The sequence below is a fragment of the Equus caballus genome, chromosome 9 (assembly GCF_041296265.1).
Source record: "Equus caballus isolate H_3958 breed thoroughbred chromosome 9, TB-T2T, whole genome shotgun sequence".
Classification (NCBI taxonomy): domain Eukaryota; kingdom Metazoa; phylum Chordata; class Mammalia; order Perissodactyla; family Equidae; genus Equus; species Equus caballus.
The window spans coordinates 94,993,947-95,008,183 of record NC_091692.1 but is presented as its reverse complement, the minus strand read 5'-3'; the positions used below and the strand labels follow the sequence as shown (position 1 = coordinate 95,008,183).

The window sequence follows — 14,237 nt, the reverse complement described above, 5'->3', positions numbered from 1 at the left end:
TCGAGCAGGAGGCACCTTCTCATTCCTGTCATTTAACCCCCACAAGTCTGGCCCCGCTGAAGCTGATTTCCATTTGGGGAAACACAGTCCGGGGTCAGTCACCTGGCTTGGGTCCTCCTGCCCGTCAGTGGAGACTTGGCGGTCCCCTCTGCACCTGTCCTTTTCAGAGGGCATTCTAAAGGCCATCAGCAGTCCTCGCTCTAAAAATAGTCCTGAAAGAAGTACAGAAAGCTGGGCTGGCAGACACCATGCTCTCAGCTGAGCCCATGGTCTCCTTTCAAGACCAGTGTCCTGGCTCCAGCCTTGGCATTTCTGGGATGGAGGGCGTCCCTCTGGGTGAGGTGGGCCCAGCCCAGGGTCACCCCCTCTCAGGGCGAGAGAGCCCCACAGCTGCTCCAGAACGCCCTCGATGTGGGTCTGTGGGCGCAGTTCCTGTAAAAACCGGTCTGAAGGTGGGCGTTGTGCCCCGGGCCCGGGCCGAGCCCTGCCGCTGAAGCGCGGCTGTTCTGTGTTGCCAGGTCTAAAGGTGGAGATAACGCACTGCGGGCAGATGAAGAGGAAGTATCGCGTCTGCAACGTGACCCGGCGGCCCGCCAGCCACCAAACGTAAACGGCCCTCCTTTCAAACTCACATCAGCTCTGACCTTCACTGTCACTCAGATGTCCAAACTCTGGAGCAGTGACTCTTCTGGAAAGGACTTTTATTCTAGTTGTGAAATTCCAAAACTACATCTTTGGCTCAGTCAGTTCCAGACTTCAGCTAATGAAATAAAACAATGAAATTCCACCTGTCTGGGAGGGGAGGGGGTGGTGGCTCCCTGTCCATCTTCTTCCTTGAGTTTTATAGGCGAGAGAAGGAGTTTTTTGTTTGTTTTCCAGTCCTCGGTGCTGAGGGTAGTCCTGGGAGGGAGGGGCGTCAGTGGACGAGGCCCGGACTCGCAGGCACAGCCCGACCCAGGCTGGTGCTGGGGCATTCGTCTCACGCTATGTGCTCTGCCGTTATTTCATGGAGTTTGGGATCCAGATCCTGTAGTAACTAGCCTGCCCACAAGGAGACGGTGCGCCTTAGGTTGTCTGTGTTCATTTGGGAGGAAAAGTGATAGATTTGGCCCCTGCAATCCACCTTGAGGTCCTCTGGGTCCAGTGAGGACTCGTTTGTTTCTGCCTTGGTCATTCTGTGGAAGATGCCTGGTCTGTCACTAGGCACTGGGGACACCACGATGCCCAGTGCCCAGTCGAGCAGGAGGGCGAGAGAAGCCTGTGTGCTGGTCCCTGTGATCTCCTCCAACCGATCAGAGCAGAGGAGCTGGTAGACATCCCCTGGCCTGAGCCGGCACGGAGGCCCACTCGCCCATGCGTGCAGGACACCACCATGTCCCCCATCCCTGCACACGGGCTTCTCCTGCCTTAGCCCAACCACATGTGCCGTGGATGCCCAAGCAGACCCGGCCGTCCCTTTCTTTACCCTCTCCTGGAAGGTTTCAGGTTCTCTGGGGTGGGCATCAGGAGCACTTGGCCCATAAATGGCTTTCAGAGTCATTCGAATCCGTGGTCAGCTGGAAGGTGCACAGGCCGTTGTTTCTGGATTTGTCCTCATTTGTCCTGAATCCCTTACATATACTGTAGACACCGTGTGTCATTTGTGATTATTGCATATTGTAGGCATGTAGGTATTTTTCATTTCCCAACTCCAGAGATAAAAGTTTAGGGACTCAGGAATATTCCAGATAACCCAGAGGGTGCGATTTGGTTTGGATCCCTGGGAAGTGCTTTGAAGATTTGCTCCCCGCACATCACCCTGCAGCTTCTGACCTCGGAAAGCAGACCCACTAGTGCAGCCCTGGATGAGCGGGCGTGTGCAGGGCTCTGCTCCCTGGCCCCCGGGGGTCCTGGGAGCTCTGGGCCTGAGCCCCCTCTCTGCTTCCCTAGGTTCCCGCTGCAGCAGGAGAGCGGGCAGACGGTGGAGTGCACAGTGGCCCAGTACTTCAAGGACAGGCACAAGCTGGTTCTGCGCTATCCCCACCTCCCATGTTTACAAGTCGGACAGGAGCAGAAACACACCTACCTTCCCCTCGAGGCAAGTCCCACCTCTCTCGCGTCTGTGGGCTGGTAGAGCTTCTGCGGGTGGGGGCCGTGCAGCCCAGACAAATGGCAAGGGCCCAACTTGGCTCCCAAACTTGGTCATCCCTGCCACTGTGGGGCCTCGGGCAGGTTAATGGATGCCGTCGAGCCTCAGTTTCCCCATTAATGTGGTGGGCTTGATAACTGTCTCCTAGGATTCATGTGAGTTGAGAGCATGGGACCTGCTGGGCAGAGTAGAAAGTGCTCAGAAAATATACTGTCTTTCTTCGTTTCTTGTCTAAAATTCTCTTCTTGTTTGAAAAATCCTTGCTTTGGGAAAGATCAAATGCTGAAACTAAGACACGAGTTTTAACTCTTTTTCCGTTAGTGCTTTAAATTCTTAGTAGTGGTCCAGTTGCTCAACATCTGAGGCCTTGGTTTGGTTTTTCCCTTGCCATTGTCCAGAAGGTAGACTTCCTTCCCATCCGCAGGCAGCTTTATACTCCCACGTTCTGAGGACAGTGTCTACAAAACCCAGCCTCAGGACGCCGACCAGCCCGTGCTGGCGACTGGTCTCCGAGGCTGTGCCACCTTTTACCAGTGCAGTTCCGGACTCGTGTTTGTATTACGCTGGGTCTACTTAGGTGGGTATTTCTGTTGTCAGCCAAAGGGCTGTGGAGCAGCCTTGCAGCCATGCTGTTCCTCGTGGCTCTCAGGAACAGCCACCACCAGCGGCATTTACGTGGTGTTTCACAGTTTACACTTGAGGAAGAGATGTGTCCCAGGCAGAGCCAGGGCATTAGTCCTTGTGCTTGCCCTCAGCCGTGCCAGCTCCCCCAGCACTAGTGCTGACACCATGTTTGTGCATCCTCTTCATAGGTCTGTAACATAGTGGCAGGACAGAGATGTATAAAAAAGTTGACTGACAATCAGACCTCAACCATGATCAGAGCGACTGCCAGGTCAGCGCCCGATCGGCAAGAAGAGATTAGCAAACTGGTGAGTGTCTCCTCCTCGGGGCCAGTCCTGGGGTGGGGGCAGCCTCGGGAGTCCAGTGCCCAGGACAGGGAGCCCCTAATGATTTGCACAATATGGCTTCTAGAAAGAAACAAAAACCACCTGTGACTCTGTGCCTCTTCTTTCTTCCCTTTTCAAGATGAGAAGTGCAAGTTTTAATACCGATCCGTATGTTCGTGAATTTGGCATCATGGTCAAGGACGAGATGACAGATGTGACTGGGCGGGTCCTCCAGCCACCCTCCATCCTCTACGGGGGCAGGGTACGTGGAAGGCGGGGCCAGGAGAATGGCTTGTGGGTGTTGGGAGTGTGTGGTGGCAAGTTGATGGCAGAGCCGCAGCATTTGACCCTTTTCAGGGTGGAACCATCACCACAAGTGTAGACCATGGCCAGGGTACCACAGGTGTAGACCATGGCCAAGGTAAAGGACTCTTCCACCTCTCCTCCAACCCTTCTGGCAGTTACGGTGCTTTGCAAAGGGCTGCCTTTCCTTGGCCCTTGTGAAGTTTTCAGAATTACCCTTTTTCTTTTCAAAAGGTAATTTTTGTTATCCCGTCAAAATTTTAAAAACATGGTTGTTTGTATGATGGATTCTCTGCCAGTGATGAATTATTTTCCAGAAGCTTCTACTGATTTTCCGTTTCTAACGTCTGTTTTGGAGGTATTTGGTAGCAAGTATAGCAGGTAGTCCCAGGCACAGGGTTTTCTGTTTGTTTGTTTTTGCCTGTTCAACCTCTAGCTTTTTTCAGATGGACTCGAAGGTGTCCTGACCATTGAGCCCTTTAGAGCTCACAAGAAGGGTCTTCTCTCACTCGCTCTTGGGCTCAGCATTTCTGGGTGGGTGGGCAGAGCCTGGGGGCCTTCCCCTCAAAGATCGCTGGCTTGGCTCTTCAGCAAACACCGGTGAAGCGGTTCTGCCTGACGCGACAGCTTTCTCTCCGATGGCACGTTACTCTGGTTCTCAGGACCTGATGCAAGGTTTAGTTTAGTTTTGTTTGTAGGGTTTTTCCTTTCTTAATAATTTTTATTTTTTAAAATGTTTCACAGTTTAAAAGGTACGAAAAGTTAATGTAAGAAGTCTCTTTTTTCCCAGCTGTCGGCTGCTTCCCAGGAAGCAGTTGGTGTTCCCTTTCTCCTTTCTAAGGTCACCTAGGGATTATCATGTATTTTTTTCACCCCTTTTTATGCAAATAGCAGCATATTAAATACACTCTGTGCCATGCTTTTTTTTTTGCTTGGCATTTTCTCTTAGAGCCCTCAGAGATCTTGGCGATGATTCCACATGGACATGACAGTGGCTCCTTCTCTGACTGTTGCCTGGGTGCCCTGTCCTTGCAGTGGGCGTGGGTGGTGCTCCCCATTCTCTGGTGGAGGACTTCGGAGCAAGGCCTCTTGACTCCTTCTCACCTTACGTGTGCACCTACTGTGCCCGGACACTGCAGACAAGCACCTTTTTAGCCCCCTGGCAACCGTAGGAGGAAGGGCCTTTGAGTTTCTTTCACAAGTAAGTGACGAGATGCCCAAGAAAAGTGAGAGATGTACGTGGCCCTCACGAGGTAACACCAAGATCGCAAATGCTGTGTTTTTTCGCTGTCCCATACTCATCTGTTTCACCGACTTTCCATCTCTTAGTAAAGACAGGAGTGGTCTGGAAAACGGAATAGCTCTTGTAATCTAACCTTGCAAAAAATATTAGAATTGTAGGGATTCAAAGTTCAAAATGCTTCTAAATGAAGAGATTTCCCCAGAGTTCTGAAATATTTTAGTGGGAACAAACACTCCTCATCTCCTGCCCTACCCATTGTCTACTGTTAGAGCAGAACATTTAGCCGTCCGCCAGGGGATGATTGGCAGTGTCTAGAGACGAGCGTCTAGTAAGCAAAGAGTGCTACCATCCCACATGCACAGGACAGCCCCCCAACTGTCATCCCCCCAGATGTCAGGAGTGCCGAGGCTGAGAAACACACTGAGGGTCAGAGCCCATTTTTATTAAGACTCTGTGTGTGTGTGTTTTTACTAAGACTGGAATGCCAGACCATTGGTGCTGGCTACTCTTAGAGAGGAGGCTGGCGGAAGCAGGGCAGTAGTTATAAAACTATAGGAAACTAAAGCATTCATCGCTATAATATTTGGTTTTTACAACAGGCTTATATTACTTTTGTAAGAAAAAAAGTTTTATGCTAAAAACACTTCTGCAGAGTAAATGACAGCAACTCACATGCAGCCCTGCCCTCCTGCACATGGCCCCTCCTGACCATCCGTCACCCTCCAGAATCACTTCAAGGCAATTCAGAGATTCCTTAGATGACGGTGTTAGGACCTGGTGCTTTCTGGTTGAGATGACAAAATTAGGTGGAGGCATTACTTGCTATTTCTCTTTCCCAAAGGAATTAGCTTTGTGGAATGTGGGATGTGGAGTCGGGGGAGTGAGGGCTCAGTCCCAACTGGCCTGTCCGCTGCCTGGCCACGGGACCGGAAAGAAGCACTTTGACTTCTCTTCCCTTCCCTGGCTGCCTTTCTGATAGTTGATAAGGTAAAATAAATGAAAGCATTTTATAAATGAGGAGGCCTTCCTGTGGCATCACAGGGTGCTTCCATTCTTCCGGGCTACCCATGATGTTGGAGGCAGCTCTGGACCCTCTCTGCTCTCCTCCTTGGCCCTATCCGTCCTCTGTCCACCACTCCCTCCAAACATCCTTTTGTCCCTCTCTGTCCACTCCTCATCCACTCCTCCATCCCTCTGTCCTTCTATCCACCCATCCCTCCATCCTCTGTCCATCTCTTCATCCTTCCATCCATCTGTCCATCCTGCAGACATCTGCGGGCCCCCTGCAGCGTTAGGCAGCACAGACGGGAGACTGCATGAAGGTTCAGTTCTTAGCCTCAGGAGCCCCCATTTGTCAGACCAACAGCAGTAGAGAGAGTGACAAAATCCAAGGTCAGAGGAGTATGTCTCCCATTTTTTCTCACTCTAAACTTCTTGCTGTTTGCAGAATAAAGCGATTGCCACCCCTGTCCAGGGCGTCTGGGACATGAGGAACAAGCAGTTTCATACGGGCATTGAGATCAAGGTGTGGGCCATTGCGTGCTTCGCCCCCCAGCGCCAGTGCACGGAAGTCCACCTTAAGTAAGGCCGCTTGAAGGCCAGAGCACCTGGCCTTAGATGGGCAGGGACAGAGTGGCTGCGGGGAAGGCCGCTCTCGGGGCTGGGGGCTGGGGGCAGGGGTGGGCTCAGTTCTGATAGCAGGGATCGGCAGCCTTGCCCTGTAGAGAACACTTGTGGGGGTGGGCGGGGCCCGGAAACGTGGGCCGCCTCAAGGCTGCTTTTACTTCTTGGGCCCATTATGGAGTAAGTGTGGAAAAGTAGTGCCGATTATGTAAGGAACAAAACAGTAAGTGAAGAATAAGTTTAAAACTTAGGAGCAAAAGAGGAAATTGCATACAGTGAACTAAAATTGTTTTTAAAAAACACTTCAATTTCCTATTTCTGTGTCAACCCAGCCTGGCCCAGGCATCAGACCCTTTGAAAGTAGCACCATAAACATGTAGCTTTGTCACTCACGCTTTTGTGCCAAACATACTCAACAGGGTAAAAGAAAGCCATTGCTTCCCACCTCCCTTGAGAGGAAGCAGGAGGAAAACTGCAAAGTCTGAGAAGCATGGCAGATGATTCTGAAAAGCTGCGGCTTGTAGAAAGTTCTGCGGGGGCTGGCCCAGTGGCACAGCAGTTAAGCTCATGCTCTGTGTTGGGGGCCTGGGGTTTGCAGGTTCAGGTCCCGGGTGTGGACCTACACACAGCTTATCAAGCCATGCTGTGGTGGCGTCCCACGTACAAAATAGAGGAAGACGGGCATAGATGTTAGTTCGTGGCCAATCTTCCTCACCAAACAAAAAGAAAGAAAGTTCTTGAGAGCTGTCTGTCAGAGGCTGTCTTTCTTCCATGCCGCCATCGGAACAAGCTGTCGTTTATTCAGCTGGAAGCACAGGGAGGGCTTGGGAAGCAGGCTAAAGGTTGGGGTCTGGACACCGAGCGCCTCTCCTCCCTGCTTTCTGTCTTTGGCCGTCATTTCATTTGCCTGGAGCTGGGTGGCCCCGATGTAAATTCACACACAGATAGGAGTGCAGGTGCACGCTCGTGTATTTCCCTACCTGCGTTCGTGTAGGAGGCCGAACACTGGCTGGGTTGGATTGGAGTGTCCTTACCCTCATTATAGAAAGCGACGTTATTTTTATTACTAAGCTTAAAATAGAAGCGGTGGCTCTGTGTCGCGCCCGCCTGCGCCCGCACAAGGCCAGCGGCGGCAGCTGCAGCCTTCCCCCAGCTGTGGGTGGTGGTTTTCTCCCGTGATTATGTCATCCACATCCAAGTTGTGCACACGAGAATAACTGGGGGAAGAGATCCAAGGGGACTGCCAGCTCGCAGTCTTCCTCACTCTGACAACGTGTGGCGCCCGGAGCTGGTGTGCTGGCTGCGTTCTGAACCAGCACTCGGCCTGGTCTGTCCTGCTGCACGTGCGGCAGCCACTCCACGCAGCACTTTAAAAAGACGGCACTTGTCACCGCAACCTGGGAGCGTCACAGCTGGTGCGGCAGCATGGGTGTGAGTGGAAGTCTTCTGGTGTGTCGTGCAAAATAGCCACAAGTGACTTTTCAGTGAGCTGTGTGTGTGCCTAGCATCCGTCACGTTTTTCGGAAGTGAGCATGTTGACGTGGCCTTGTCCAGGACGTAGATTCTGAGCTCAGTAAGAACGGTCTTGGGTTTGGTTTTGTTAGAATTGTGCCCTTCACTGAGGGCCTGTGGTGCGTCTGTATCCTTTGGTGCTTGTGGTGCATTTGGTGTAACGTGCCTTCTCCTTCAGGTCCTTCACAGAGCAGCTCAGAAAGATCTCCAGAGATGCTGGGATGCCCATCCAGGGCCAGCCGTGCTTCTGTAAATATGCCCAGGGGGCGGACAGCGTGGAGCCCATGTTCAGGCATCTGAAGAACACGTACGCCGGCCTTCAGCTGGTGGTGGTCATCCTGCCTGGCAAAACCCCTGTTTACGGTAGGCCTTCGGCAGCCCTCTGGCTTGTGGGTGCTTGTCGCACCCTGAGCTCTTTGTGTTTGTGCCTCTGAGGAGGAGCTCGCTCCCGCCATGCGGGCACTGAGAAAGACAAGGTGGTTTCCGTCGCTGCCAGGCAAGGGCTCAGGGCCACCCTCGCCAGCCTCGTCTGAGGCCACAGTCCCTGGAAGCCAGCACGTGGGCAGTCATCTTATCCACTGCTGACTCGAATTCTGGCCAGAAGGAGGGACATTCACTCAGGGCACTCAGGGTCATCCACAAGGGGGCCGTCTGTCTGCAATCTCTGTGCTCACTTCAGAATTCTCTAGAAGTTCTTCAGAGTCCTTCACACCAGATGGCAATTGCACATTCATTCAGTTCAAATTGACCAGGCCTCTGTGATGATGTCCCAGGCCCTGGAGAACTCAGAGATTAACCAGACAGCCTTCCGTTCTGGGAGCTCCCAGGCCGGTGGGGAGGATGTGTAGGCAGTGATCATCCAGCAGGGTGGCAGGCGCTCCCTGAGGTCTGTCGGGAGCACTGTGGGAAGGAGCCCAGTGGCTCCCAGGGGCAGTTGTTTGGAATGCGAGCCTGTGGTGTGTGGGGGCCGTGGGGCAAAGGGAAGAGGGTGAGACTTGATTGGTGTCACCGACCAGATCTCCTGTCTAGGCAGTGACAGAATACAGGCATACAAAGTCACGCTGCTCCCCTCCAAGGTGCATATCCAGACAAAAGAGGGAAAGAGAAAGCCCTTGCAGTTTCCATCCGTTTCCACAGGACTGCCCAGGGAGCAGGTGACCAGCTGCTTCGTGAAAGAGTCCAGAAACAGAGGGGTGTGGGCGTCGATAGGTCTTTGATGTTGGATTTGCATTTGCTGAGGATCTTGAGGATGCCAGAGTTTTTATTTTTAACTACTCACGCATTTTCTTGCAACTCTGAGCGCTCTGATAGAAGGTGGCACTGCAGTCAGGATGCTAAGCCCTCGGTCCCAGACTGGCTCTGCCTGTGCTGCCCGTGCCATCCTGGATAAGTGACTGAGATGGGCTTCGCTCCCGAGTGAGGGTGAGGCTTCCACAGGCAGTGTAGGCGTGCGCAGTGCTGGGGCCACTGGTGGAGCCCGGGTGCCCTGACCTCCCTCTGCCTGCCAGGCACCCTCTCCCACAGCTTGGCTACAGATGGCGCTGGGCAGACGAGCCTGACGCAGCTGCCGTGGTTGCTTACTCACGTGCCCCTTTGCAGTTTCTGCAGAGGGGGCGGCCAGGGCTTTCGGGGCAAGCTAAGGAAGGGGTGCCTGTGAGAGCCATCGCATGTCCACCTTTTGTGCTTCACAGCCGAGGTCAAGCGCGTGGGAGACACGGTGTTAGGGATGGCCACACAGTGTGTGCAGATGAAGAATGTGCAGAGGACCACGCCACAGACCCTGTCCAACCTCTGCTTGAAGATCAATGTCAAACTGGGAGGCGTGAACAACATCCTACTGCCCCAGGGGAGGTAAGGCTGGCCCTTCTGCCATGTGTGGAGTGTTAACTGCGTGATGCCCATTGGGATGGGGGTGGTGCACAGGTAGGCGGGGTTGGCTCAGCTGTGCCAAGCGCTGTCCTGGACATGACAGATAATAGACGTGAGTAAGACACAGGGCCCGGTTGCTCATGCTCTAGGGGACCCTAGGCATCTGCGGGGCATTGAGTGCCGTGACCAGCTTCCCTGAGAGAGAGGAAGACAGACTGCAGGGACCAGAGAAGAAGGGACTCCTCACCCCATCCCCGGCCAGGGGTCCCACAACGTGAGACATGGTGGCTGCACTGTGGAAGGGAGCGAGCCAGGCAGAGGAGGGAGCCCTGAAGGACCAGGAGACGGGCTCCCTGATGAGAGTTCATCCCCTGGAGCGCGGAGCCACGGCTGCCTGCCATGTAGACCTGAGTGCTCCCTGTGCTTCCCAAGCCAGGCTGGTGCGGATGCTGCCTGGTGCTGCCCATGCTGGCAACGTAGCCCTTTGGACTGAAAAGCTCTGCATGGGAGCTCGCCATCGGGGGGTTTCAGGCCGAGGCCAGGATCTGTGGCCAGGTGCTAGGGGCCGAGGGGAGGGGGAGGTTGGAGCTGCAGGGTCCTCAGTTACCTCCTGGGCCTGGCGTGCAGCCCTGGGTGCTTGAGGACAGGGCCAAGATTAGCTTTTGCCCTCAGAGACCAGCAGCCTCTGATGCAGGCAAGATGAGAGGACTCCATCAAGAGAGATTGTGGAGGAAATTGTATCGTTGAAGAACCCAGCAATTGTCTTAGCATTTGAAAGGCAGACACTGGCACTGTCAGGTTGTTTGACGCACTCGCCCTCCACTGACTCAGACGGGCCTCGTGCAGGAGTAGTGCTCGTGAAGGCAGTCGGCATCCTTGCTGCTTTCGTTTATTTGGAAAATAGGCATTAATGAGCACTAACCGTGTGCAGAGCCCTCCAGCCTGTGCTGAGGTTGCCCCAGTGTTCACGCAGCTGAGTGAGCATCCGAATCAGCTGCATGCCTTGTTAAACGACGGAGGTTCTGATCCCATCTGGATTAGGACCCAAGTGCCTGCCTTGCTAGCAAGTTGCCAGATGGTGCTACTGCTGGTCCAGGGACCACACTTTGAGAAGCGCTGAGATACTGTTGACTGGAAGGAGTTGGTTGAGTTCATTCGGAGGCAGCGTGGTAAAGTGGAAAGAGCCCAGACTTAGAGTCTGACAGGCTTGAACCTGGATATTGGCTCTGCATTGAGGGGACCCTCTGCTCACTCGGTCCACGGGAGTGAGGACCTGTTGAGAGCAGGTGGTAAACCAAAGGTGCCGTTCGCTCGGTCAGCAGGTCCTGTGTTGATTGAGTGCCTACTGTGTGCCCGGAGTTGGGGCCAGAGCAGGGAGGACAGGGACCACAGTCCTAGCCCTCTAATGGAGGGACCCGTACAAGAGGGTCCATAACTGTGTCACATTTGACTTTACAGGTGAGCAGCAGTGATGTAGCGAGTGGGGCAGGAGCTCAGGAGGGTGAGCAACTGGGGTTTCTATGGTGGGGGTCTCTCGGAGAAGGTGGCACTGAGCAGGCAGCAGGCGGCGAGGCAGCACACATGTGGACGCCTGCGAGAAGAGCATTCCAGACCGAGGGCACAGGCCATGCAGGGGCACTGTGGTGGGAGCCTGCCGGGTGGGTTGGGAGTTGTTCTAGGGAAGAGCTGAGGGGCGGAGGGCAGGCTGGCTGGCAGGGGCCCGAGAGCTGCTGGGGTGCTGGGGCTCCCTCTGGGCGGGATGCATCCATTGGAGGTTTGCGATTGAAGATGGGGTTCTTCTGATCTTGTTCTGAAGGCCATTCTGGCTCCGCGTGGAGTGGGAAGCAGGAGCCTCCTGTGTTATCCCAGGAGGGGCGCTGGTGGTGGCAGGGGGTGTTTTGAAGATGAGCTGCGGGCTTGCTGACAGGTCAGGTTTGGGCTATGAATGAAAGAGGAGCATCAAAGATGAGTCCAAGGCTCTTGGCCTTGCTATCTGCAGAGACAAGGCAATATTCACGGACGAGGAAGGTCCGAGGGCTGTGCAGAGGTGAGCAGGTCGGCCTCTGAGTGGGGATAGAGGGTGGGCAGAAGAAACAGTCTGGTGTCAGAAGTATATGTTTAGGGGTCCCTGGGTGTGGACATGGTTATTTAAAACCAGGAGGCTGATGAGACCCCTCAGGGCAGGGTGTAGACAAGGAAGTATGTCTGAACCCTCAGTTCTGGGGATTTGAGGGTTAAAAAGGTCGTGGAGGGTAAGGAGCCAGCTGTGGAGCTTGAGACGGGAGAGGAGAATGGAGAAGCAAGCCAAGCGGGTCCTAGACCCCAAGGGCAGTGTGTTCTGTGTCACATGGTGGGGACAGGCCAAGAATGATGAGGGCTGAGGCTCAACCATTTGCAAAGAGGAATCTTGTTGCCATGGCAGCTCAAAGTCTGGTTGGGAGAGGCCTGAGAGCAGCCGGGAGGCAGGCAGTGGGGAGCTGCTGGCTCCTCCCTTCCAGAGCAGGGCACTCGCAAGCAGTGGGACACCTGCTGCGTCTTGTCACCAACACTGCCACCACCATTTGTAGGAGTCGTGGGCTTGGAGAAGACACCGCCCACAACCGTGCCGACTGGCCCTGCCTTACATTCCTGACCCTGAGCTTCAGGGGGACCCCTGGTGACCCCTGGGGAGAAGGCCCCCAGGTGTGGTTGGAACCACGCGAGGATGGAAGGGGGAAACTTGTCCCCATTTTATAGAAATTGACATAGGGTATACACACGTGCAACACACTCCCTTTCCAGACTCTGGGCGGAGGGCATTCCTAAATGAGTGTGGGGGGCTGATGGTGCAGCCAGGGGAGTTAACGGCATCCCGGGAAGCGACCGTCCAGTGGGAGTCCCGCTGACGTCACTTTCCCCGCTGAATTCTTCCCCTGCCTGCATCGGCAGGCACACTCTGCTGCTTGTTACTGACGAGTAAGAACAGTAACCAGGGCAATAACAGTGTCAGCAGATCCTAGTGTGTGTCATGGGCCAAGCCCTCTGAAAGCACTTGACATGCACGAGCTTATTCAGTCCTCATGACAACCCCAGAAGGTGGGTACTGTTATTGTCTCCATTTTTCAGAAGAGAAAAGTGAGGCATAGAGAGAGTAAGCTCCAGAACTCACAGCTGGTGAGTGCTGGGACCTGCCGCTGCCTCGGAACCCATGCCCCCAACCGCAGTGCACGCTGCCTCCCCCGACAGTGACTCCAGGAATACAGTCAGCGTGCAGAGGACCGGTGGAGAGAGCTTAGAGCGGGGCTTCTCAGCTGGGGTGGTTTTGCTCCTCCAGGAACAGGTGGCAATGTCTGGAGACACTTCTGGGTGTCGGGACTTGGCTGTTGCTACTAGCATCTAGTGGGTAGAGAGCAGTGATGCTGGTGAGCAGCCCACAGCGCATGGGACAGCCCCTCTTGCCACCAAGAAGTCCCAGCCCCAAGCGTGAGCTGTGCCGAGGGTGAGACACCATGGAGTAGAGTGGCTGCAAGTCAGGTGTTGAATAACAAACCATGGGACTTTTTATTAAGAATTATTTTGGAAATTTTCAAGCATCTACAAAGGTAGGACTCACGCCTCCCTGAGCCCGGCCTCAGCCGCTGTCAGCGCCTGGCCAGTCTAGTCTACATTCCACTCTCCCCCACTGGGTTATTCTGAAGCAGGTCTCAGATCTCGTATCATTTTATCCGTAACGTTTTCTGTATGTGTCATTAAAAGATAAAAGACTCTTTTTAAAAATACAACCACAATACTCTTACCACATGAGTGACAGTGGCGCCAACAACCTCAGAGGTCCAGGCAGCGTCCCGAGCCTCGGCCTCCAATGCTCCTGCTTCCCTCCACAGGCCTCCAGTGTTCCAGCAGCCGGTCATCTTTCTGGGCGCTGATGTTACTCACCCACCCGCTGGGGACGGGAAGAAGCCTTCTATCGCCGCCGTGAGTGTCAGCACTTCCCGCTGGGCCCTCTGTTGGTGACATCCTACCCTGTAGGGACCACAGCTCTCCCTGAGCTGCCCGTGGGAGGGGACGAAGTCCCATTGCAGCCATGTGGCCAGAGTTTCTTCCTGAAAAGCACTGTGGTTTCCTAGACTGCAGTTGGTGAAGTGAGATCTCAAGGGAAATGGGTCTTGGGGGCCACTGCTGATGGGTGAACATGTTCTGAGAAGCGGCGAGAGTAGTGTGAGTGAGCACTGTCCAAAAAGCCCCAAACCAAACCAGATCTGTCCACGTGGAAGGCTGCTGGGAGGTGGCATTTGTCCTGCAGGCCCCCCCCGAGGCCTGGGTGATAATCGATGGCTCCATGGCCCCCCGGGGCACGTGCTGCACCTTGTTTCAACAGTTTCTATTTTTTATTAACAAATGCTAAATGTAAAATAATTACATGGTCTGGAGTTAGCTATCGTCCTTTCCCTGCTCTAACTTGGTGAATGTCCTCTGGGTGGGGGCGTGGCGGCCTTCGTTTCACAGGCGGTCATGGTGCTGAACACCTGTGCTCGTACCTGGCCGTCTGTCCCCTTCTCCTGGAGGCTGAGCCTCACCTCACCTCTGCACCCAGAGCTGGCTGCTCTGGGAGGGGCAGCATAATCGTTGC

The 14,237-nt window shown here is 54.3% G+C and overlaps 1 protein-coding gene across 3 annotated transcripts in view; it reads left to right on the top strand.

Annotated features, from left to right (window-relative positions):
• Window positions 1-14,237, top strand: part of AGO2 (argonaute RISC catalytic component 2) — a 106,918-nt gene that overhangs the window by 76,465 nt on the left and 16,216 nt on the right. For all 3 annotated transcript variants that reach the window (XM_070221875.1, XM_070221876.1, XM_070221877.1), the window contains exons 7-14: window positions 519-606; window positions 1,930-2,077; window positions 2,941-3,060; window positions 3,218-3,340; window positions 6,072-6,205; window positions 7,938-8,122; window positions 9,451-9,610; window positions 13,492-13,582. In XM_070221875.1, coding sequence (XP_070077976.1) covers window positions 519-606; window positions 1,930-2,077; window positions 2,941-3,060; window positions 3,218-3,340; window positions 6,072-6,205; window positions 7,938-8,122; window positions 9,451-9,610; window positions 13,492-13,582 — 1,049 coding nt within the window. The remainder of the gene's footprint in view (window positions 1-518; window positions 607-1,929; window positions 2,078-2,940; window positions 3,061-3,217; window positions 3,341-6,071; window positions 6,206-7,937; window positions 8,123-9,450; window positions 9,611-13,491; window positions 13,583-14,237) is intronic.